A 25,729-nucleotide genomic window follows, 5' to 3' on the forward strand; every position below is an offset into this window, starting at 1 on the left:
ATTTTGGTGTAACTGGTGGATGATAAAAATCCATATGGAAGCTATTAGAGGTGGACTTTACTTTCAGTTGTACTGGAATTATTAAGGCATCTTCCCACTTGGGGCTGAAGATAGATTCAGTTACACTGATACCTTTTAGAAATAAAATAGCTGCCAGTATCATGTGGTAGCATTTAATAGGTGATAGTACACAAAATGCAGGAAGATCTCTAGAGCATAAAAGCAAATCAGTCAATATTTCTTTTATTAGTTAATGTAGTTATTTACTTAGTGGAATATCATTAATTAATGCATTTATAATAAAATTTTGTTATATCTGTGGACTGATGGCTTCTGCATGGGAAAAAATTCCTCTGTTCTTGCATTTAAAGAGACCAGTTCTTTCATTTCAGTTTCATTGTGGGTTTTGCTTTTTTTCTCAAATGGCAAAGTTCAAGTGTATGTCTAATTAAGCAAAGGCTTCGTCTATACGTAAATGGACATAGGTTGAAATAACTGTTAATGTAAAAGTGTTACTTGTAATAGTGAAAAGATTTTTATAGTTTCCAGTTGCAGTTAGAGAAGCAGTGAGCATACGCAGTGTTGAACCAAACTGAACATGATGAAGTGTTCTCAAAAGCAGTTGAGAGCCTGCAGAGAGTCTGCAGTGGAGGTTATTCTGACAAGATACTGCGCATCTTGTGTTACCTGTGACAGGCAAATCAGTGTGACCTTTCCTGTGAGGGGAAAATAGGATACAAGTAGCTTTAGGTCAATCAAGCAACTGCTTACATCTGAAATACCCTCTTGGCCTTCTTAAAATGCTATATAAAAAACACTTGTTAGTATTATTTAAGGAGTTCCAGCCGCAACTGCAGTATATAAATTCTACAGATATAAAAATCCTCTTTGTATTTTGCTGTGGTAAAAATTAATTTCAAGATTTTTCTATGGCAAAGAATTCTGACCTTTCCAATAGAGAAATCTCTGTTGTATTGTGGCATATTAAGCATTTAGATCTATTTATACAGCTGATTACAACATTGGTATGAAGTCTTATGAGACCAAGTCAATCTCTCACAGGTAAATAACAGGAAATTAAGATGCATATCTGAATAGATATTAATCTATTCAAAGTGTATGAATAAAACTTGTAATTAGACTGCATATTGCCCACAGTTGTTTAGTTGCTGTACTAAAGGAACATTTCCAAATGACAGGATTTAAGTAAATTCTAACAACCAGGGAGCATATGTTAACTTCTTTGACATTTGTTTAGTGATCATTACTGGAGCAAATTTAGGGTTAATTTATGTAGGCAGCTAAAGTCCAGGTAATTAAATCTGTGTTATAACTTCCCCACCCTGGGCTCTGGTGACTCACATTGTCCATTTTGTGTCACTGTAATTGCTGGTTATTATTTGAAGTTCCATGTGAATAGTTTAAAAATTCTTGGTCAAGATTTAAAAAAATGAAAGCAATTTTTATAATAATTTTAATGCATAGAACTTGAAAAGAATATTTAATAACTTTGGTTATACATACTGGGTAGTAGAATTTTTTAAAACATCATCTCACATTTATCTTTCTGTATAACTTGGGTAAATCTAATGCTGTAGTAATGCAGAATTACTGTGGCAGGGTGGTGTGGCAGGAGAAAAAACAAGCACCTGAGAGGTGTGGTGATTGCTCCACACATTTTTAAAATGTGTATTCCCTAAGTTTTCCATGGGATGCAGTTGAAAGGATTTCCATCAGTCTTCAAAACTTTCATTTACCTAGTGAGATTCTAGGCCTTTTTTTTTTTTATTGGTAGCTTTCAAGAAATAAGGAAGTGTTTGTAATTCTGCAGTCATGGAGCAGTGATCTAATTCATCAAGGCATTTTAGGCATGCCCATGGCTTTGTAATTATTTACTTCTTAGGCATAAAGAATATCTAAGCTTCAGCTTTGCTGAGTCAACTCCTTAATATACCAATGGTTTTTTTCATATAAGGCCTTCTCCTGATCACCACTCATAAACCCTTAGTAACCATTACTATATAGTGGCACCACAGTGGGTCTGACAGGGACTGGATTTTCTTCACAGCAATCCTGTTTGTTGGTGTATTTCAGATTTGTGACTGAAACAGTGTTGTACACCAGTCTTTTAGCTATTGCTGAGCAGTGATGGCACAGAGTCAAGGCTGTGTTCTTTGCTCTGTTCTTTGCCCACCAGCAAGCAGGCTTGGGGTGGGGAGGGGCTGGGACAGGGGCTGGGGAGGGGCTGCGACAGCTGACCCAACCTGGACAAAGAGATATGCCTTACTGTGTGATGTCATGCTCAGCAACTAAAGCTGGGGAGTAAATTTTCTGAAAAAATTGCTGCTTGTGGAGTGGCAGGGCAGTGGGAGTTGGTGAGTGATTGCCTTGGTATCACTTGTTCTTTGATTTTGGTTTTTTTCTTTTCTCTTTCTTGTGGTTATTAAGCTGTCTTTATCTTGACCCATTATTTTTTCTTGGTTTTTGCTCTTTTTATTTTCTTCCCCATCCCACTGGGGGTGGAAATGAATAAGTGACTGATGTATGCTTAGCTGCTGGTTGGGGTCAGCCTACCAGAGGTAGCCGCAAAAATACCTGCTGCTTTAGCTCCTAGCATTACATTTCCTCAGAAAAAAAAGTTGTGTCAGACAGGTTGAAGCTAAGTCAGTGAAGTTTAAACTGGAAATATGATGTGATTTTTTTTAACCATTGCAGCAATGAATCATTGCACACAGTGGAACAAGTGATTTCAACTTAGACCTTGAAATTGGAATAAGATTACTTCAGCTGATCAGAGAAAGATCTGCTTCAGCCTATTGAGTTAGCTTTTAGGTAAGGCAGTGATGTGCAGTCAGTGTTGTTTTATGGCTGTAATTTAAGTCCAGGTTGTAGTAGTCTTTCCTAGTCTTTATCTATGAGTATTCCTTTTGATGTAAATCTTACAGACCTTTCAGAAAACCAGCAGTTTTCTTTGGCTGAACTGTGAAGTGCATGGACTTGAGGGCAGAATTTCCAGTGGTTGATAGAGTGGATGGAAACTGAGGAAGGCTTCTGAATTACGCTTTAGGGAAACCTTACAGTGTTTCTGCAACAACATGAACTACCCTCATTGGATATATCCTTGCTGAGTTCAGATAATGAGCTGGTAGGTATAATTCCACTAGTGTGAGATTGGTTTGCAGAGATACAAGATTGCAGAAAGAAATATAAGCTATCAGAGCAAATCTGTGATTTGAAAATGGAACTATGGGAGAAAATGCAATAACTGTTGCCATGATTGGCATCTCTGAGAGCATGTCTTTAACCTTTTCTTCTTCTACTGAGAATTAGTTAATATATTAGAGTAACCTAGTAGCAGTGACTTCTCTTTTGACAGTATTCTTGGAGTGCTTGAATGGGAGAAAGGAAATACTTTAATAATACAGCCACAGATTAAAGGTGTTTGAAACTATTTTGTGAACTCAGGAGTGGTGAAATAGATTTGAGACAATGATATTTGAAATACTGAGATTAAGATGAGAGTGGGAAAAACTCTCAGAGGATAAACAAATGAAAAAATAAAACAAGAGGTTCAGCTAGATATTGCATGTTACAATGTGTGTGGTGGAGTTTGATAAAGTGTCATGAACTTACTCAGTGAAACTTTGGAATTGTCCACCAGACCCCATCCATTGCTAAGTAAGATCAATGATGCATATTTTAATAAGTATTACATGCATGGGTTGGAATTTTTTCAGATAGGGCTAGTTCATGCAAATCAGGAAACTGATAAAATGATTTGCAAAGAGATTGTAGTGGAACAAGTCTGCTGTTTCTATCCTGCTTTCCAGAGTCTCCCTAAAAAATGGTTAGTAACATGGCTCCCAAAATTGGTCTTTTCTTACGGAATTGATACAGATATTTAGTAGATGAACACTTAAGAAAGACAGCTATTCAATTATGTTTGTTTTCAGATTTCGTCCTGTTGTTCTTGTTCTATGAATCAAAAGTTTATCTCTTGTGTATACCAGTTGTTATTATGATTTGAGATCTTAAAAAAGTAGTTTGAGACTTCAAATAGTAATAGTCTGAGTCTGAAGATGTTGCCTGTGCCACTAGTCCCATACCTGAGATTTCTCCAGCAGTGCCTCCTTTAGGGAAGCTCTTTAGCATCAGAGCTACCATATTTTCTGCTTTTGCTTTACTTCTATGTCCAAAGTTATTTTTCCGTGGGTTGTGATCCCATGCCATGTACTACACTCTTGTGATATTAAATTTAGCTGCACAGCTGTCTAAAATGGCATCAGTGAGGTTTTAAAAAAGAGGAAGTGTTGGCTGAAGATTTTTTAGTCACTTCCAGGTAAAAGACTGGATATTTTCACAAGCAAACTGAATAGGACTGGTATTTGCTCTCAACTGTTATTCTGCCATGGTTAGTTTGAAGCAAATAGTATGGTACAGATATGTGAATTGTGTTTATGTGGAAATTTGCTTAGGATTGAATAATTTATTTTATAAGGAGATGTGTTCATTTCATGAACTCCTAAAATATGTCGAAATCCATTTTGTTCATAATTTAGAATGTGAATTTGCTACTTTTAATTCAAAATTGCTTAAGAAAGTTGAAAGCCTGGCTATTTTCCAAGAGAAGGATGCTGGTATTTTTCATTTATTTCCATAGAAAATAATCTTTTTTGGTAGAAGCAGTGATGTTTACTTTTCTGCTCTCATTTAAGAATTGCAGACTCCTAATTTAGGCACTAAGAATAATGTTAAAATATACTTTTTATATTAATTTTTTCCTTGCTTTGTTACTGCAGTAATGAGAAAGGAATTCTAAAAAAAAAAAAAAGGTGCCAGTCATTAAAAAGTTTCTTAAACCTACTTTCCTTCCACAAGTTTTCCCTCAATTTTTTATCTTCTTTGTTAATTTACAGTCTATATGAAGTGGTTAGCAAGCCTGAATTTAGATGTCTGTCTGTCTAAGTGTCCAAGTTTCATTGTAGTCAATGCATGTGTCTCCAATAAGTCAATGGAGCTAGAAGAGCAATTCTTACCCTAAATGGACATACTCTGGCTGGTCAGCTGGGAGACCTCTAGCCCCTCATGTCTTCTTTATTGACACAATCACCATTGACATTACTGTGAAGACTTGTTATATTTAATGGTATTAAAACTTCAAATTTAAACCAGGAAAAAAGAGTATAACACAGCCAGAACCTGTGCATGCTGTGCCATAGTCTATAAAAATCTCTACAGTTAAAACGTGGTTGTTGTGTAGTTCCCTTTACCAATTACAGGGCAAGATAGAATGTCTCTTAATTAACTTAATAACCTGATATGTACGTTTAGACAGGGCTAATTAGGACTTTCTTGTAATTGGGCCTATGATTAATAGACTGTGAACACTGTTTCATTTGTATTAAATGCAAGGACAGTTACAAGGAAATTGAAATTCGAGCCTTCATTGAATAACTAATAGAGGACCTCTGGATAGCACAACAGTGAAAGATATAAAGAATTCTTTATAAATTATTATTTGCAAATTCTGTATATTCTTTATAAATAATCTATTAAAACACTACTTTAGACCTGGTGGTTTTTTTGAAGATCTTTTGTGGCCTCATTAACACATACATGAATCTCTCTTGGAAATATCCACAAATCAACTTTTTCGAGTTGGTTTTTTTTTTTAAAACAGTCTATGTAACATAGTTCAATAAAACTAGTGAATGCAGGAGCAAATGAAGATACCTTTACAGAAGAAAGAAGAACTGGTTTGCACAGTGCAAGGTAAAATCCTTGAAGCAGTTAATTGAAAGAGCTTATATCACCTGGCTGTTTCTTCTTCTGCCCTCAGACAAGGCAGAGCCTAATTTGGGGCAATATAACTGGTAACTGGGAAGCAGCAGAAACTGCTGTATTCACCCTAGTGCTCTACTGTGTAGTAACCACGGGAGTTTCCTTTGACCTCTCCTCTGTGCTCCAGTGTGTCTCGAGGGTGCACAGGGAAGTCATAATTACTGACATCTGAATGGCTTCTTCCTTCACTTGTTACACAGCTGTGAGGAAGAGACTCTGTGGAGTCCACTAATAAAAAAGACAAAAAGATGTAGAGTGAAAGGAAGACATAGCAGTGGAAAGAAGATAGGAGGAGAGAGATTATGGGTAGTGAACAGTTCATTTGGCAGCATGGAGACCCAATCTGCCATGGCTTTTTATTTGTTGGTATAAGGCATATTGTACACAGAACAACAGACTTTCTTTTTTTCAATTGTAGAAAACTTAGAAAATTGAGCTAGAAATGTGAAAAGTGTAATTATTATTTTCAAGAGACATGTCTTTAAGTGTTGTGCTTTTCTATTTTCATTAAGAGATGAAACTTCTCTGTTGATTTGTTCATGAAAAAATGAATCTCAGTTTCAATGATCTTGTGCCATTTTTGTTCTGCTGTTAATGCAGAGGCGTCTTCAGTGAGACTAGTTGGTCTTTTCCCTTTTCTTTTTCTTGTGAAACCTTGCCTACTTAGCACATTGTGAGTCAGAACAGACTGCTGCTAACCAAAAAGGAATTTTATTTTTGTACCTTATACACTTCAGTTTTTCTTATTTAATACATTCACTTTTGTAATCTTTTTTTGAAACATTTCAAACGTGGAAGAGTATATTTAGAGTGCCATGTAGTATGTTATTCCTACTGTCTATTAAGATGCCTCCTGAGCAACAGATGAGATCATCAAATAAGCTTTTGATCATTTAATCAGAAGTTTAAATTAGCTTTGCTAGAGAATGGGGCTAGAATGAGAATACCCTTTAATTGGCATTCTTAATCTTTAATATCTTTTCACCTTTAGTGAAGTAAATGCTTTTACTTAAAAAATCAGCTGAGTGCTTATTATGCACAGTTAATATTGGTGTGAAGCTTTTTGCTTTTTTTTGTAGAGTGACTAGGGTTTGGTCTTATTTTTGTTTCTCCTGCCCCTCCCACCCTTACACCTCATGGCATAGCCAAGCAACTGAATACAGATAGATAACATATTTCTATGTAATTGCCAATTTTTTGGGGATGACAGAAGTCTCAAAGGAAATGTGAGCTTGAAGAGCACAGGTTGAGGGCTGAGCAGATGGAATTGGGCTCCTTGATGACCTGGGTGGCAGAAACTGGTAGAAAGGCAAAGGCAGTGAGGGTCATGGAGTTGTGATCCTATTTTTGGGATCTCTGACAGTGTGTGTGGCAGAAGGATATGGAAGAGAGGTAACACCTCCAGCGTGTGAATGTGAGTTTCCACAGAGCATATGTCTGAAGCTATTATCACTGCTTTTGTTATTGGAGTGGAAGTGTTCTTTGCACATTGTCCAGAGTTCGGGCATTCCATGGAAAGTGGTAAATTGGAGACTGTGCCCAGACTTTGCTTGAAGCAGCTTGAGAAGCAGATTCCTAAGAGCTTCTTATCTTCCCTTTTGCAATGGAATACTTGTAGTAAAGAGCTTTGTCTTCCTTAAATGGCAGATTTTGTAACCTGTGTTGCCTTTGTGTTCCTTTTAAGTTGCATTTACTTTTAATGACATCTCTGTGAGTGCTTGAGGCAAATTAGTTTGAGGCTTATTGCACAAATAAATAGGGTTTTTTTTCTGAACTTCACGCTTTTCAGTTTATGAGGATTTCAGCAATGTTACATTTTCTTTTCTTTTGTGTTACTTTAGGTGTACAGGATTGATACAACACATTTGTTACTTCAGATAAAAATAGCCTCTATCTACAGTTCTTTAAACTTTTCTAACTGCTGTCACAGATTAGGACTGATTATTCTCTGGGACAGCACAGATCGCTGTATCACTCAGGTCTTATTATCAATATAACAGTCGATACAAAAAGTGGTCCTTTTTAGTAGGATCTAATTTCAGATCTTTAGGTTTTTTGCTACATTTCAGAATAAGGTAAAGAATCCTGTAATCAGTTTTATTTTATTAGATGTTTCTGTTACTTAAAGCAGAAATTCCTTCCTGTTAAAAGCAGGTCAGTGGTGGCAACAATCAAGTAGCATTTGCCTTGCATTGATATGTAGGCATTCTAAAGTTTTTAATTTTTCTGTATTACCATTTATAATACTATGTTAATTTTGCAATGCATTATTAATCAAGGACAGAAATAGTTTTCAAACCATGATTCTGAGAAATTATTTAAATTACAAGTCAGCTGTTACAGATTGGCACTTTTCCTTTGGTAATAGAATCCTCTGCGGTGGAATTACTACAGCTATTGTGGTCCATTACAAGCACTAGATTACATCTTTCCATTGTCACTAATTCTGCATTTGGCAGGGAAAAAAGGAAAGATTTGCTGTTAGTGTTGCCAGGCAACTAAAATATGAATTACTTCAATTTCTGAATTTTTCTTGTGTGATGTATATCAGAGGGTTTCTCCTACCTTGGTGAGAGGTAGTGTGGATGAGGTTATACTCTATAGCTTCAACAATTCTGAGGTTAGTAAGTAGATTAATTTCTCCCTGTGGAGTTCCAGTTCAAAACCAAAGACACCTGGGTTTTTTCATTTCACTGTGGATAAATATCAAAAACTGCATCCCAGAAGACCATGTCTTAACAAGACATGGGACTGGGCATATTTTCTCCTTTTCATGGACAAAGATAATTTTCTCTGTGTTAGTAATCCTGTGTGCTGTTTTTCATGTTTACTGCTATTTGGTATACTTTGAAGAATCTTTTCTCAACACACTTAACTTATGGTAATGCTAACTATCTACTGGTATTTGAAAAATTATTTATTAAATGAAAGTGTGTGGAAAAGATGAAGTTGAGATAGACTTAAATGTGTATAAGTTATGTTAAGATTTATGCTTGGGGATAGAGAAAATAAATACTCTGAATAACTTAGCTAGTTGTTTGGGGGGGGGTTTGGTTTTTTGTTTCTTTGTTTTTGTTTTAAGTTGGTACATTCCTGTAATTTTTTACTTCTGTGGAGCTTTTTCATTTTGCAGCAGCAGCAGCAGCAGCCACAGATGTCCTGCAGGACTACGTGGGTTTCAGGGTCACTTCACCTGCTCCGAGTCATTCATTTCCTCTCAGAGCACATGCACAGACCAGAGCTGCAGCTTCTTTCTGGATACCCAATATGTTTTATGCCTAGGAAGCCAGGAAGAGCCCCAGCAGGAATAATGTAGAGTGCTTCTCTTCCTGCAGCCCTGCACTGCTGAGGTGTAGAACAGCAGTTGGATAGCATCAATGCATGGCATGGAAGATGCTTTCCTCTTGACAATGGCTTTGTATCCATGTCTGCAACAGTGTAATAAAATATTTTCTTGTGCCTATATAACAGTAGTTTTGAGGACTTGCTTTGAAACCTTACTAAAAATCTGCTGATCAGACCTTGGAGTTCCCAGATATGAATGTATATTCTAACCAGACAATTGTTCCATGTCTGGATGAGATGAAAAGTTGATGAATTTTCCTGATACACCAGTTTTCAGTGAGAAGAAACTTGGTCAGAGAAGAGCGACTTTGCTGCTCTGAAGAGGTGCTTGCTCTGAATGGTTAAATTAAAAGTATTCTGATTGTTTGGGGTAAATTTGAAGAGGTAGCAGGGACTGGGTTTTTCAAACCTGTGTTCCAGTGGATAAAACTGTATAGGCTCATAACACTTCAGATGTGAGCATTTCCATAGCGCAAAGCTAGCAGTAGTTTGAGGAAGCGGATGTTTACAACTGTTTTCTTCAAATTTGAAAGCTCATTTACTTTTGGTAAATACAGAATTAGCTTAGGTCCAATATCTCACTAACTTTTTGTTTTGGTTTAATTTTCTAAAGGAGTTGATGACCAAGCTGATAACGGAGACACCTGACCAGCCAATCCCATTTCTAATTGATCATCTTCAGTCCAAGCAGGGGAACCGCGGTCAGCTTCAGAGAACATTGTCTGGCTCTGCTGCCCTTTGGGCAGAGAGTGAAACATCAGGTATGTTCTGTGTGCTGGAAATGGCTAGTCTCCACTATAATCTGCCCACACTTACATCCATGATTTCCTGGGTGCACATGTACCTGCTGAACAGGTACTGCTCTGTGGTTTTGAGCATGCAGAATAAATCCTGTTTGTCCAGCAGATACTGAATTTAATGTACATTGCTGTCTGTCAGCTCAGCCTATGTATGTATCGTGAGTATGGATCAGAGTTACGGAGTGGAAACAGTCCTAGTCTTAATGAGAGAGGTTCCCTTGCTGCCCTCTTTGCTCTCTGTTTGCTTTGTTTTCCTGTTCCCTCCCATGGTGTATTTGAGCTGGAGATCAACCTCTATTGTGGTATTTTCTTTAATAATACACATTTTTAACAACCTATCATTCCAGCCCTTAATGAGAAGATGCTATGCTACTTTATGAACTCCAGTGTGAATAATTTATGATTGTAAATCTTCAGAAGCATTAAAATAATATTCTGAAATGCTATCTGCTCTGACTGTAAAGTAGAAATATTGGTTTTCATATTCTGGTAGAAGCTACTATTACAATATTAGTTTTGTGTTTAAAAATTGACTAATGATCCGATTCAGACTATAGTAGAGCTTAAATAGTTGCTGATAGCCAAAATGTTAGTATGCTGACAAATCAACTATTTGTATCAAATACACAGTTTTAAGCATAGGCAGTAAAATGTGTATGTAACATGGACATTAAAGACCTTTTCATAACAAAAAATAGACATGTTTTTAATGAAAAACCTAATTAATTAATTTCTAAGATTTTCTATTTAGGAAGTGGAATAAATATATTAAATATAAAAGAAATCAGAAATAGGAGAGAAAAAAAAAGAGATGTCTTTGATTTGGGTGGATAGACCTCAGGGGTATTTTTATTAATTATTTGTTAAGTCTTATAAAAATGACCCTACAAATGTTATAATTATCTAATTTGATTCCTTTAACAGAAAATAAAGGAACAAGAAGAGATTTTAGAAGCTACGATAAGCCTTGGCAGGTAAATGCAAAAAAGCCTAAAAAGTCAAAGAGTGACCTTGCTGTGTCCAACATTTCTCCACCATCACCGGAGTCCAAGTCATGTAAGAAAGCTTCACTACATTAATAATTTGTGCATACTTTCAAACCTATAGTATGTTTTTCTTTTGAATTAGGCTTAAAGTGAAAAGCAGACTGTGAGCAGATGAAATATCTATATATATTTATGTTAGAAGAGTTTGATTCTTTCCTTATTCTCACTTGAATAGTGAATATTTTATAATACCCTATGTTGTCATCTGTAAATAGAAAAGAATTCTGGATAGATGGATTAAAATGTAGACTAATATTTTGGTGTCATGCACAATTTTATGTTTGGATGTTGATTATAGTTTTATCTTTTAGTTTGCATTGCCATTTTGCATGTGTAAAATCTGTTCTGTTGATATTGGTCCTAACAGATTCTTTTCAGTGGGTCAGGCAATGAATTATAAACATATTCTTCAAGGTATGGGAGTCGTGTCAGCAGAACAGGTGTACTGTTCTGAGAGTTGCTGAAGGAATCAAAATGTACACTGGGAGACAAGGCAGAATAGAAATAGAATGACTAAAGAGAATATTGTCAATTACCTGTAAAAAAGTAGTGAAAATGGAGACAAGAAGTCTTAATGAAATATAATGCTTCCTCTGTACTGGCTGTTGAAGAAATCTAATTTTTAAGCATGATTTTTAATGCTGTTTTTTCACAAATAAATATATCAACAGTATGCATACATATGTAGATACAGTTACACACAGAGGATTGTTTGTACAAGATTTTTCTCCAAAATGAATTGAAAAATGACATTTTCCTCTGTTGACTCTTGTAGCTTTTTGAGATTTTAATAATAGCCAAATCTTTATAATAACTCTGAGTGTGACTAGGTGAATTGTGAGTACAGAGATATAGTATGCTGCAATAGAAGGTTTGTTGTCTTTCCTCTGAAAGCAAGATGCTAAAGTATAGACTTCAAGGGATTCAAAGGAAAATCACCCAGTGGCCTCACTAAGTCAAAATACCACACAGCAATGGGTAAAGTAAATCATGATAATTTTATGCAAAAGAGATACTGTGCTTTTGGGTGATTAGCAGTCTTGTATGGTTAAGAAACATTCTTTACTGAGAATAAGTAACTGCAACAAGTAAAAATAGGTGTTACAGGTAGCTGTGTCCTATTGTTCCGGATTTTCTCAGGATTATTTTTTTCTAGAAATGGAGCATTTGTCTCTGTTTCTTCTTCATGAAACACATTCCATGCTTGAGACTCAGATTTGATCATCAGTTCCACTGTACCTCTCAATGGGCACATGAATTTTTAAGTCTCTTCAAAAGAAGCATGTGGATTTTAATTTATTTTCAATAATAAATAGAAATATTCGAATAAATGCTCATAGTCACTCACAATCTGTGTCTAATCTAACAGATTTGCTGGGTAATAGCAGTTTATGGAGATCCACAGTTAGAAACAGTAGCCAAGGGTATTGTGAGCTGTTCTGTCATCATACTGTGTTCCTTTCCTTCTGCCCTGTGCTTGCTCCTCAGACTCTGTGGTACACATCAAATAACTTTCCTGCCATCTCCTAAAGATTTCAAGTTCTCTGTCTTTATCCCAGAGTGACACCATGTCGCTCCCTTTACTTGTGTGCCTACTACAGGTTTCGTGCTCATTGGTCCTTCAGTTGTCCCATTAGAGGGACAAGGAGGAGGCTGGACATTGTAAATTACCAGGTCTCCTGTCAAACAAGAAAATATAAGTCTCTAATAAGACTGGGGTCAAGCATCTGTCCTTGTGGACTGAAGGATACTTAATAATATTCTTTAATTGGTAAGACTTACTCTCAAGCTACCCAAGTCTAAAAGCAGCATGTGGGAGTGCAGCTTTGCCTACAAAGGAGATGGAATTAGGGTGTGCTCAATGCAAGTGGACATAACATAAATACATGGCACTATATGGGATTGATTCTAAGCATGCTGAAGGAGGAGACTAATGTCATTGCAAGGCCATTCTGTCATCATTGAAAGGTCATAATGATTATGGGATGTTCCTCATGATTAGAAAAATGCAAATACCTCATTGATTTTGAGGAAGGGCAGTCTGATCAGCCTAACCTCACCCTCCGCAAAGATTATTGAGCACATTTTCCTGAAGGTGTTCATAGTCACAAGGAGGAAAATGTGATTTGGAGCAGCAAGCATGGATTTATGAGATCATATATGTCTGATCAGGTCAACATGGTTGCTCTCTTAGGTGAAATATCTGGCCCTGTAACTAAAGAATCAACAATGGATGTTTCATACCATGAGTTTAGCAAAACCTTTGTCAGCTTGCTATAGTATCCTTAAAACTCAGTTGATAAGATATGAACTGAATAAGTGGAAAACAAAATATTTGGAAAGTTGACTCAGCTGGTGCATTTAAGGGATTGTGACTAGCAGTGCAAAATCCAGTTGGAAAGTCTATCATTAATGGCATGCTCAAGGGACTGGTTGTGAGTTCATGCCATTTAAAAGACTTCTTAATTCCCTCGCTGATGAGATAGAATTTCCCTTAGATTTGCACATGAGACCAAACTGTGGGAAGTGGTTGGTATTCTGGATAGCAGGACTGCTATTCAGAGGGATACGACCAAGGAATGGGCTGAGAGAAGCCTCCTGAAGTTCAATACAGGCAAATTCAAAATCCTGCATCTTGGATGGAGTAACCCTGAGCAATAGTGTGAACTAGGATCTGTGTGTCTAGAAAGTAGCTTTGCAGAAAAAGGATGCTGATAAACAAGGACTTGGAATTCGAACCGTCTGTGGCTGTGTGCTCATGCAGGGCTGAAAGTGACCTAAATACCAGGCTGCAGTAGCAAGAGTAGAGCCAGTAGTGTTTGAGTTTGAGATGACATCTGGAGCACATAATGAGAAACAGTGGTGTACTGGAGCAAGTCCTGTAGAGGTCCACCAAGATGATGACAGTGTTGGAGCATGTGATGGACAAGGAAAAGCTGAAAGAAATTGGCTTGGTCATACTGAAGGCGTGAAAGCTGAGAGGAGATTTAATTGTCACCGTCAACTACTACGCTGGAGGATGGTAGAGAAGACATAGTCAGAATCTTCTTGAGCATGTTTAGTGAAAACACAAGAGGAAACAAAAATTATATTGCAAGAGTAGTCAAACACTGGAAGAGGTTGTCCAAAGAGGCTGTGGAATCTCCATCATGGGGGATACTCAAAACTGAACTGAGTAATCTGAGCAACCTGCCCTCAATGGACCAGTCTGGGGCAGCAGGATGGGCTAGAAGACTCCCTGAGGTCCTTTCCAGCCTTATGATCCTCTGATTCCATTCTTCGCTGTTTATGCACTTCCATTTTTTTTTGCCATAACACTGATTTAAACCTTAATTAATCCTATGCTTTCATTACTTACACCTGCAATTAGTTGTGTCTGCAACTTTTTGAAAATACTTTGTGTATTTGAACTACATTTTGTTTTAGTTGCTATCACAGAGGTTGGCTTCAGACTTGTACCTTTTTGCCATATCTTGCTTCTCTTATTTTATGCCAAATAGATTAATATTGATGCTATTTTGATATTTTTTCTGGATTTATGCCAAAATCAGCCGGTACCGTGTGCCCCTGTAACTACACAGATCAGCAGAAAGCAAGTATGTTTACAAGGCATTTATTGCTCTGTCCAAATGTGCACACCATATTCCATTTGTTTTGTGTCTTCAGTTTTTACCTTGTGGGACGGTTTTTTTTTTCCAAAGCCTCTCCAAAGCGGTAGTAAGGACTCGTCTGAGAAACAGACAGTTTTGGACCTGCTGAGTCTTATTCTGTCTGCAAATCATGCATTTAAAAGACTTGTATGTGTAGGTAAAACCAGTACTGATCTTGTACCATCATCCAGTAGAAAAGAAAGGTGTGCTGATTTGTGGCAGAATTCATAACATCTGTGAATGAATCTAATGTGCATTCGTTGCTGGGGCACACCACCAGAAAATCAGAAATACTGTCAAGAGTGTCTGTCCAGTCTCCTAAGATGAGGTGATGAAATCTCAGCTCCATAAAGGGAAACTCTGCATCTTTCAATACAAATGCTACAATGTAGATATAATAAATCTTCTGAATTGTAGCCAAATAATTTCAAGAGGAAGTGTTATATAATATATAAATCTCTCAAATAACAGAGATGAGGTTGAGGTGGGTAATGTGATGAGGGATTTGAAATTACTGATACGATTTTGTGCAATGAGTGAGTGTAATAAAGAAAGATGAAGGTCAGAATATAATGACAGAATTTTGCTAAGTGTGTAGTGACACATGCACATAAATGATTTATGACAGACTTCATGCATACAGAGGAAGATTTGAAAAGATTCCAAAGAAGGGTCGTATGGTATTTGTACAGTTCTGAATGCTTCCAACAGAGCCATCCATTTGAAAATTACCAGTGCTTGTTGATCCTACAGCTGAGAAGATACAAGTTTATATTTTGAAAAAATCTGTAAGCAAGCAGAAAATGAAAGGACAAACATGCCACGTGATACAATTATATGGATATAGATATAGACATTGTTTTAGTATCCATTCCTTATTTGAAAGTCTAGGTAAGTAGGACAAACTATGTCTTCTCCAGAAGTACTAAAAATTTCAGTTCTAATTCTGTTTTCCCTCCTGTTTTGATTCCTCGGAATGAGCCAAATCATTGTTGAAAGAAATTGTATTGAAACTTAAAAATATTTCATGACAACATATCTATTTTGGTACCTTTTCACTGAAGTTCAAAGTAGTTCACTAAAACACAACTGATAGTACACCAGCATACAAAGCAAATTTCCGCCGTGGTGTTGACTGATTTCCCACTATCCATCTAATAAGATGCTGTGCAAGCATGCAGTGTTTGTGGGACATTTCTCTGAAACTAGCTACCAGGTCACTGTCTTGAGCAAGTGTCCCTAATTTTTAAGAACAAGAGTCATCAAACTCTTATTTTACTGATGCAAGTTGGTCCATTTACTTGGCAGTTGCTGATCCTGGAAGCTCCACAGCTGCAAAGTAGAACTTAGGTTTGTTTCATCCAGCTTCTGTCCCATGACAAATTTTCCTTCGAAAGCATATGGTTTCTCAAAAATTTTGTCTTTTTGTATTTTGAAAAATGTGTTTTCTTTCAAACTGATGATATCAAATTCTAATTTGTGGAAGTTTTCTTCAGCCTGGAAGCTTCAAGGTTCAGTCATCTTTGTATATGGTTTTACTATATTAAATTGTTACCTGTTTGTATTTTGATGCTGTGAGATTCTTTTTGGTGTGGTAAGTTCAGTATAAATATGGAAAGTCTGTCATACTGCTAGTGAGTGATGCTGTAGAATATACCGTTGGCACACAGAAGGGTGATGGTAAAGGGACAGTAAAAGGCTTTAAAAGGAGCATGTGATCTCAGTGTAAAACAACAATGGGTGAAAACAGAGGGAATTTTTATGAAATTCCTTTTCTAGTTTATTAAATATTTATATTTTCAGTTCGTAACACTTTTGAAAAAATACTAGCTGGAACATTTTGTTTTCTGTAAATAAGAAAAAAGGATGAGAAATGCTGAAGTTGTGCTATTGAATTTGTGTATGCTACAGTATGTGAATGAAGTAAATTTTTGTCACACAAGAATTTACATAACTTTTAATTGACGTAGCAGTTCTTAAACCAGGGAATTATAAAATAGTGATTGAAATTTATAAGTATCAACAAAAATTGCAAGCTGCTTATCTGAGTAGAGGCTACTCATACCATATCTTAAAGCTTGTTATGTCTTTACTGGGAATCACTATAGCTCATTATTTCCATCATCCTGAGAGGAAAATACATTACTTGTCTGTTTTGAACACAGAGCAGAACCAGAGTCTGACACTCCAACTTGCTCCTCTCTTCCCTTCTCCTTTTAGGAGGTTCTTGTGTCCCTTTCCTTCTATTCTTATATTTGTAGGTCTTTTTGAATGTCTCTTTTGTCTTCTGTCTTTGAGAATGTCTTTAATTGCAGTCTAATATATTAACTTCCCTAATAGCCAGATTCCTGAGTGGGTGTTACAGATCAGGGTGCTTTGGGTTGTCAGACTTTCTATAGATGTCTGTTTTGAAGATGGCTTGGTTTATGTCTACAGGAGGTGGAATCACATTCTTTGTGAAAGAAGGACTTCAAAATAGCTTGGTCCCCTTTCTTTACCTGAAAAAGGTGACTGTTGACTTAACTCCACAGGGGAAAGTTGAAGCAGATCTAAAGCGGAACAAATTCAATATTCACACAAAGAGAAGTCAGCAATAAGGCAAATTTCAATACCAAGATATTTAATACATTTTGTAAGAGCTACCAGACTTGATGTCTGAGCATAATTTCCTCATACCATTATAAAAGCACTCTGAAGTCCCAAATTATCATGATACCACCTTTTGAGCACAATCGGTATGAGTCTGTAAGTTGCCTTCTTAGTATGTAGTGAAAATCAAGTTTGTAATCGTAACTTAGTTGACAGCTGTCAAAATAGTAAACAAAAATTTTGAAGCTGCCCAGGATGTACTGGACATTTTAGGCTTTTCTTTGAAGTTGTTTTTAAGTGAGTGGTCAGCAACTGGTAAATGAAGGTTGGTAGAAATGCAACTGGTCCTTTCTGGTAGAGAGGTGGACCTGGCATCATCATCTTCACACCAGCATATGCAGTTCTCAGCATATACAGTTCTCAGGATGGTAATGCTGTGTTTGGAGACAACCCAACAACTCCATTTTGTGGCAAAGGCCAAAGGCAGCAGCTCACTTATTTCTGAACACTGGCAAAAGGAACATGTTAAACTGCAATTCCAGAAGCAGCATTGTTTTTATTTTTATTTCTACAAATTGTTTAAAATGTTCACATTGTTCAATGAAGCTCTGTTCATTGTGCATCGTACATATCTCAGACACGCCTTCTCTTCGTTGTAGGTAAACTTAGCTCAGCAGTTGAGAAACAGTTATTTTAAAATTAAATCAAAGGCTTTGGTATTAGATAATGAGCAGCTGACTGTGAGCTCGGGTCTGTGCTTCCCAAAGATTGAGTTTGTTTAAGTAGCAAAACAAAGATTAGAGGCTGTACAGCATGAATGACAAGGACTTACTTTGCTTCACTGTTTTTAATGAACTGTGTTATCTGCACTTTATGATTTTTGAAAAAAAAAAAGTTGTTTTAAAAGCTGTATCTAACTTCTTTTTCTTCTTGATCAAATAACTAGCAAAGCCAAAAGTAGCAGTTACTCTTTTTTGTTTTGACATTTTTTCTTACTGACCCCTAGGCCACACAATTCTATTTTGTTGTAAATGAAGTACCATCATGTGTAATACTCTAAATACAATTTTTGTTATTGCATTAGTTTTATTATTTTCAATTATTAGTGTTAATTATCCTGTTTACCAGTTCATTCAGCTGCAAGAATCATCTCAGGTATGCGTTTGTTCATGGATGTTTTCATTTTTACTTCACATTGACCAAAGAAAATATTTCCAGCTGTTAAAATAGGATAGTTAAGTAATTTCCAGTCAAGGTACTTGAGCTTGTAAACTCATTGTGCAGCTTTGTTTCTAACGCAGGAGTCTGAAATATCAAATCTAAACTTCATCTATATATCTGTGTATATTTAGTGCCAAGGTCAATAGAGCATCCTAAATGGGATTGGAAGACAAAACCGGAGAACCATGATTTTGATGAACTAAATCATATTCTTCAAGAGAGCAAAAAGCTTGGAAAAGCCCTTGAGAATCTGTCTCGCAGTAAGTTGATTGATTTTAGCTTTTTAATATAACCATGCAGCCTGAATTGTAATTTGGAAGTATATATCAGGAAGCTGGTCTTCTATTCGAAGAAGACCAAGGTCGTTGACATCAGCAGTTACATTCCTGTTGATAAGGTTTACAGAATGTCTGAGATAATTCAGGAGCTGTCCTGAAACTGAAACTACTACCCCTGCACCACTTTTTTTTTTTTTTTTTTTTTTTACATTAGTTTTCTACCAGTTTAGTGAGCTGAATTAGCTCATAAAGGGATCAGCACTAGAGACTGGTTTAATGAAAATGATGTAAACATGCAGCAAGGAGCTAGCTCCTTTGTGTGGTAGCAGTTAAACTGGATTAACCTTTGTAAAACCTTAACCACGATTGAATTCAGACCTGTTAGTGAAAAATACTTAGCTATTTTCTATCCTTGATATCCTTGACCTTCTAGTTTTCAAAAGAAATTAAAATATTTTAAAGCATCTCAAATAAATACTCAGAATAATGAAATCCAGTTATTTTGTAATAAACCCCATTTATTATCCCTTAAACAGTCATGTAAGGAATAGCTCTGATGTTTACAGGGTATGATCAGGAATGGCTGCTCTTTTTTTTTTTTTTTTTTTTTTCCTTTTGCTTTCTTTCCTGTAGAAATTCTGAAATATATTTGTGGGAGCGGACACTACTAACAATTATTAAAGTATGAAATTATGAAAAGTACTCTTTGCTATGCTGCATGAAAACTAGGTGAGGCATGATCTGGGAGATATTTGTGTGAGAAGTGTTTATTTCTTCTCTCATTAAATTTTATCCCTGGTGGTTCCCGATTCACTGGAGAATTTACAGGTAGTGAGGTCAGAGACAGAGCTGAATGAGGAATGGAAGATTTGTTTTGTGAAGAATTTTGAGATTCAGCATTTTTCCAAATTGTGTCAAATACCCAAAACTAGTTTTCCCAAATCACACTCTCCCAAATGTTTTAGGTTGATCACCACAATTACATTCTGACCAATTTTCATACTTGTGTTATAGTAGTAAAGTTACAGACCTTTTTTCAAATACTTTTCTAATACATTGGTCTATCTACCTGGAAGGTGCTAAACCAACTCTGGTTGGGGTTTCTGATTTGCAGCCTCACTGTTGCCTGTCTGTGATGGATGTAAGTGTAATTTTCAAGCTTTTCTCCTTTAGAGACTTGCAGCCAAACTATGCACAGATACAGAAACAATTATTTTGAATTTCAGAAAGGGTTATTTCTTCACTCTCTGGAGATACAAACTAATCAGTTGTGAGAGTTCGATAATTAATGCCTAAATCCACTCTTCAATCCCACATCTTTGCCTTTCCTTCAGAATATTGTGAAGGTTCCACTTTTACCTAGAACTATACCTATACTTCCTTATACCTAAAATAGATTTTGCAGCATTCTGTACCTCTCTTTGGCCCACAGAGTTTTCTAACTGGAGTGGAAAACGCTGCAGTGCTTCTGGGTCCTACATGTGGACTGAATGTACCCTGTTCAGCATTGTTGGAGTCTGGTTTTCAGTTATTTCACAAGTAAAATATTCTTCATTGATTCTTGCTGGTACTTGATGCTTTCTGGTGGTTTGTCAAGATAATACAGAATTTGAATCCCATCCCCCAGGGTGCTTTAAGTCACTTGCAGCCCAATAGCAAGTTCACTTTCATGAATGTGCTCTCTATTTCTTCATCCAGATCATTAATGGAAATATTGTCAGACCTCTTCATGATCCCATTTCAGATCTGACAACCAGCCCTTGAAAGCTACTCAGTAAGTGTGTTTTTTCCCACCAGATGTTTATCTGCCTTGCAGTGTTTTCATGTAGATTGTAATTCCCTAGGTTTTTTTTTGGTTTTTTTTACTGAAGTATCATCTAGGACAGTAAACAGTCTTATAGCTGAAGTATTTTGCATCTGCTTCTTCTCTTATTCACTAGGCAAGTTTCCCAGTTGAGAATGCAATTAGACTAATTTGATGCGATTCATTCTTGATAAATTCATGTCATCTTGTTCTTATTGCCTTTCTATTCCATTAGATGTTGATAACTTATTTATCAGTTTTATCTATGATTCTTGCTGTTGTCTGATTTAGGCTTAGTGATTAGAAGTTCCCCACATCTTCCCTTTTCCTTTTTTGAAGAAAGATATATATTTGCCCTTTTCTGTCCACTCTGTTCCTGAAAGACGGTTTCTAATGGATTAGAGGTTTGTTCAGATAGTTAAATGCTTTAGAGTGAATTTCACAAGAATCTGCCAACTTGAATTTATCTAAATCACTAGTGTATCTTTTAGCTTCCCTTGTCTGGCTTAGAATCACTCTTAAAATCACTAGTGCTAAGTGTCTGGCTGCAGTTGATTTTTTGGGTAAAGACTGAAGCAGTGAAAGTATTGAACACTGGGAATTCTTTGTATCATCTCTTATTTGCTTCTCTTTGGAGTAATTGTTCTGTATTTTAATTGATTCTCCTTTTTTAGTGTATTTATAGTATCTTTTCTTATGGCTTTTTATGCTCTTTTATAACAGTTAGTCTGCACTTCAGCAATATTTTTTTGTTTTAACAGTGCATCAGATTAAGCTATATGTCCTGGTTTCCAGATTTTATGCTTCTGATTTTCATTTCAAGAAATAAAAAAATTCTTTGCTGTTATTTCTTACATGTCAGCATGATATAAAAAATCAAAATTAAAAATGTGAAAATTTTGTAAAAATAGAAAAGGCATAGTTTTGAAAAGAAATGAGTTTTTATTTTTCTCCTGGAAACAGAACTTAGATTGCACCTAGGAAATATTGTAGGGGGCTTCAATGAATAGAATATCTAGGACTTTAAAAGTATAAGGTGCATGAAACTCATTCTCTGCTGTATGCAAACAAACATCCCATGTGGTGAATTTTAAAAATGCCATCACAAGATCCCATGTCTGCCTTCTTTATTGTTGATGCTTGTTTTGGGCAGGCTAGTTAGTGCTTTTTTATTCTGCAAGCATGCCATGAGTCTAATGCTGCATTTGATACCCATCTTATTTTGAAGTGGTGTGGGACATACACTGGGCTCAACAGATAGCTGAGTACATAAATGATCAAAATGTACTCTCAATCACTTTATACAGCACCCTCTCTTTTTTTACTCAGTATTTTAACAGGGAAGAGTGATGCATAAAATTGAATGTTTGAAGTTAAATGAATTTTCCATCAAGTCCTGGAATTTGTTTACATTTTTAAAGATAAGCTTTGAATCTTTTAGTGAGTTTCCATGACCTTGTTGCATGTTATGCAGTGGACACAGCCAGTGAATTAAACTCTAGTTTCTATTGCTTCATTTACTATGCAGTCTAGATACCTGCTTTGAGACAAACTTGTCTACTTTGCGCAAAATTAGAACTGCCTGTAAGCTTTGGAAGGTGCAACTTGGGCACTTAAGATGTCTGGTCTCTTCTATATTCAGTCCTACTGATTAAAACTAAACTTGCTTATATTTGGACTCTTTCTCCTAAGCCCTATCAAGAGTGACTAATTATGTGTTGCAGTAGGTCCGAAAAACTGACAGTGACTGCACACTCTGGAGTTAAAAGTATCTTAGGAGTTTTGAGAGTCTGGCGAAGATTGTTTTTGTAATTATGGTCTGAGCATGGTGGAGCTTGCTGATTTAAGTATACCATTTTTCAGAGGATTACCCACATGGGAGAGCTGGGTTTTGTTTGCTTCTTCAATCAACTGTGTGTCATTGAAGTGGATCTGTAACTATCATATCATCTATTTAGAGGAGATTCTGGTTTACAAAGCAACTTACAGTATTATACTGCATTTCCCTTATACATGTTTAATTTTCTTTTATTGCAAGGTCTCTCACCTTTATTGCTGTCATCCTTCTTCCTCTGCTGATCATAGGGAAGAAAAGTTCCATCCTGATTCAAATGTATGTTCTTGTGTTTCACCTTCTGGCCTGTTTGCCTTTAAACAGAATTCAAATCTGTGTAGCTAAGGATCTTGCTAATGAATACACCTGTCTTTTTCCCCCACCCCATTTTCTGAGGATGGAAAACAGATTACAAGATCTGGAAACCAGTGAATTATGAGAGTTTTGAGTAGGGGAAAATTGAGGACTTCATCAGTGAGTTCTTGCTGCAATTAAGCGTGAAGTCTGCATACCTGATGAACAACTTTGCATCTTTTATACAAGCAGTTAAAGATTAGAGTACATATTGAAAATGTGTGCATATTTAAGGTTTCAATTTATATATGGTAGCTACATTTGATGAAAAAAATGCCTTCTGCTGTGAGATAGGCTACATGTGATTATGAAAGAGTACCTTTCAGTGAAGATAACTGACATTTTGTTAGTAGTGTTTAAATGCTCGTTCAGGCCAGGTGTACACTTGAGATCAGAGGGGAAGAAATTTATCATGCTTTGAATTCCGTTGACATTCTAAGGTCAAAAAATGGTAACAAATAAAAGTTAGCCAAAACTGTTTGATCATGAATCCAAGTCAGTTTTAGGGAATCCCAAAAACAATAGTATTTACCTACAGCCAACAGGAGAAAAGTCCTCTCTTGTTTCCTAGTTTCAAAGGGGAGTAATCAAAAAAAATCAGTAAACAAGAAAACCATGGTTTTCCATCTAGTAGGAAATGTTGCTGGAAATCATAATGAATTATGGAATCATGGAGTGGTTGAGGTTGGAAGGGACCTCTGGAAGGCATCTGGTGAAGCTGCTGAAGCAGGCTCGCCTAGAGCCAGGTGTCAAGGCTCTTCAATACCTTCAAGAATGAAAGATCTCCAAGTCCCTCCAGAGTATTTCAAACAGTTATTGATCATAATATTCTAATCAGTTAATGTTGTTTCTGCTTGAGTTAAGAAAGGCAAGCACGATCTTACCTCTTTAAGAAAAATATGAAAATAGTGAAATGTAAAACATGATGTTCTGTTTGTCTTTTACAGGGAAGAAGATAAACAACAAGAGTAAAAATCTCATAACAAGAAGGGTAGAACTAGTTCTAAACAAAATCACAATATGTTAACAAACCGTTAAAATCATGTCCTCAGTTTTGTGGACGAACCTGCAAGTATGTGGGATGTGAGAAGCTTTATATATACATCATGAACTACTTGAATGTGTTTAGCAGTCTCTGAAGAATATGTTAGAATGGGGTTTCATTTAGAAGCTTCTACACTGTAGGAAACTAGTAATGATTTACATTACAATTATGGAAGATGAACTTGAATTGAATGCTGCTAACGTTTAGTGAAGCCAGATATTTTTGATGGTGGTGATGATGATATAACTGTAAATGCACATCTTCAGGACATGTAACTAGACTTTCGTCAATTGCCTTATGAGGGCCACTGTTTTAAAACATAACATGTTAGTATTTTTTTCAGTTGTACACAGTTGTTGATCTGAGATGGACGTGAGTCTATAAAGATGACTTCCCTGTTATCAGTTGGTCATCTAGCCCTAAATGTGTTCCACTAACTGAACCACCAGACTAGTCATCAGTGTTCTGTAGAGGATTTTTCCTTTTTTGTCTTCAGTCTGAACTTTAAAATCATGTTATTCTTGTGTGAAATCAATGCTTGTGATTTATTTTGAGATCAACATTTTTAGATAAGCTCAATCAAACCTTTAAAGAAGATAATTTTATCTCAGTTCTGCAGCTGTTATCCGATACTGCCTTTACTCATAAAATCCACTTGCTTTTACTATGATGTATGAGTAATAATACAAAATAATGGTATTTTCAGAGATTGAAACAAAAAGAATATGAGCATAATTATTACTATTGAATTATAGACTGTGGCTTGTATGGCCAGGAAATCACTGCTACTTTAGATATAATGATCTTTTTTCCAACAGATGTTAAAATTTTAATCACCCTTGGGAAGGTATTTGCCATTCTGATCCAACCTACCCTAAGTTTCACGACTAGGGTATCTTTTTGAGTTACCTTGTCCTTTTCTGGAACAGTGTTTGGCTTGCTAAAGGTTTCTCTAATACAATTGCAGAACTGGGGTTTGTGTGGCTGTCAACTCGGATATGGAACTTACTAGTTCTTGGTACAAGGAGTTTGGCATTCGTGGGGCAGCAGAATGTGAGCTATGACTCTGTCCGTGGCTACTGGATGCTGTGGGCTACCCGTCTTAACCCGCCAACGGCAGTGTACATCTTTCCCTAAAGAGTCCTGTGGTTTTGATTATTCTCTTCTGAGATGACCTTGGCCTAGGAGAGTTTCAGGGACTTGATATTTGTTGGGTACTTTGCATTTTATTTCTGTGTGTTTGCATAATTCATTAGTCACTAAACCTAATCCTGAAACCTGCATTCTCCATTGAAGCCACTCAGAAATTTGGATATTGAAATTCTGCCAAGTCTAAAGCAGAGATTATTTTGCTAGGGATTAGTTATTTTTTATCTTTTTTAAAGTCAGTATGAGGAGGGATTAAATCCATGTTTTCTAGATAGTAACTATTAGATGTATAGTGTGCTCCTATGTTGATGTGTGGTGCCTTGTAGATCGCAGTTTCTCTTGCTCTAATATGACCAAGTGTTGGGAGGAATGTTATCCTTGTTCAAGATGGATACGTCTACAGAAGGTTGAAAGTTGCTTAATAATATGAGGACATATGCCCCCCTCTTTGGTAAAAACTGAGGTTTCATTTCAGTATGCCATCACAGAAAATCTCCGAGTTACTACTGGAGGCAATATGTCTAATTTTGAAAGTGGTAAAATGACTCGGTATAGGTAGAGGAATATTTTAAGAATGTCTGTTATAACAGTCAATGAAAAGCATATTTTAAAGATCTTACACAGAAATGACTGAGATTTTTTGGGTTTTGTATACTTTTTCTGGGCGAGGAATGCTTTGTTTGGTGCAACCAGAGCAACAATTTTATGGCCTTTATAATCCAAGGATGATGTGAAATAAATAATTTCAATTTCCCTTGTGTTCAATATATGGT

General features: G+C 36.3%; 1 protein-coding gene across 5 annotated transcripts in view; it reads left to right on the forward strand.

The window, feature by feature from the left end:
- C2H8orf34 (chromosome 2 C8orf34 homolog) overlaps positions 1–25,729 on the forward strand; it is a 179,368-nt gene that overhangs the window by 14,599 nt on the left and 139,040 nt on the right. For 4 of the 5 annotated variants that reach the window (XR_014850140.1, XM_085052990.1, XM_085052991.1 and 1 more), the window contains exons 2-4: positions 9,800–9,947; positions 10,911–11,042; positions 18,624–18,752. Coding sequence is in view for 4 of the 5 variants with exons in the window: in XM_085052990.1 (XP_084909116.1) it covers positions 9,800–9,947; positions 10,911–11,042; positions 18,624–18,752 (409 nt within the window). In the remaining variant the exon portion in view is untranslated. The remainder of the gene's footprint in view (positions 1–9,799; positions 9,948–10,910; positions 11,043–18,623; positions 18,753–25,729) is intronic. The other variant, XM_085052993.1, reaches the window with a different exon arrangement.

The sequence above is a fragment of the Lichenostomus cassidix genome, chromosome 2 (genome assembly GCF_008360975.1).
Source record: "Lichenostomus cassidix isolate B80296 chromosome 2, HeHo_3.0, whole genome shotgun sequence".
Lineage (NCBI taxonomy): Eukaryota > Metazoa > Chordata > Aves > Passeriformes > Meliphagidae > Lichenostomus > Lichenostomus cassidix.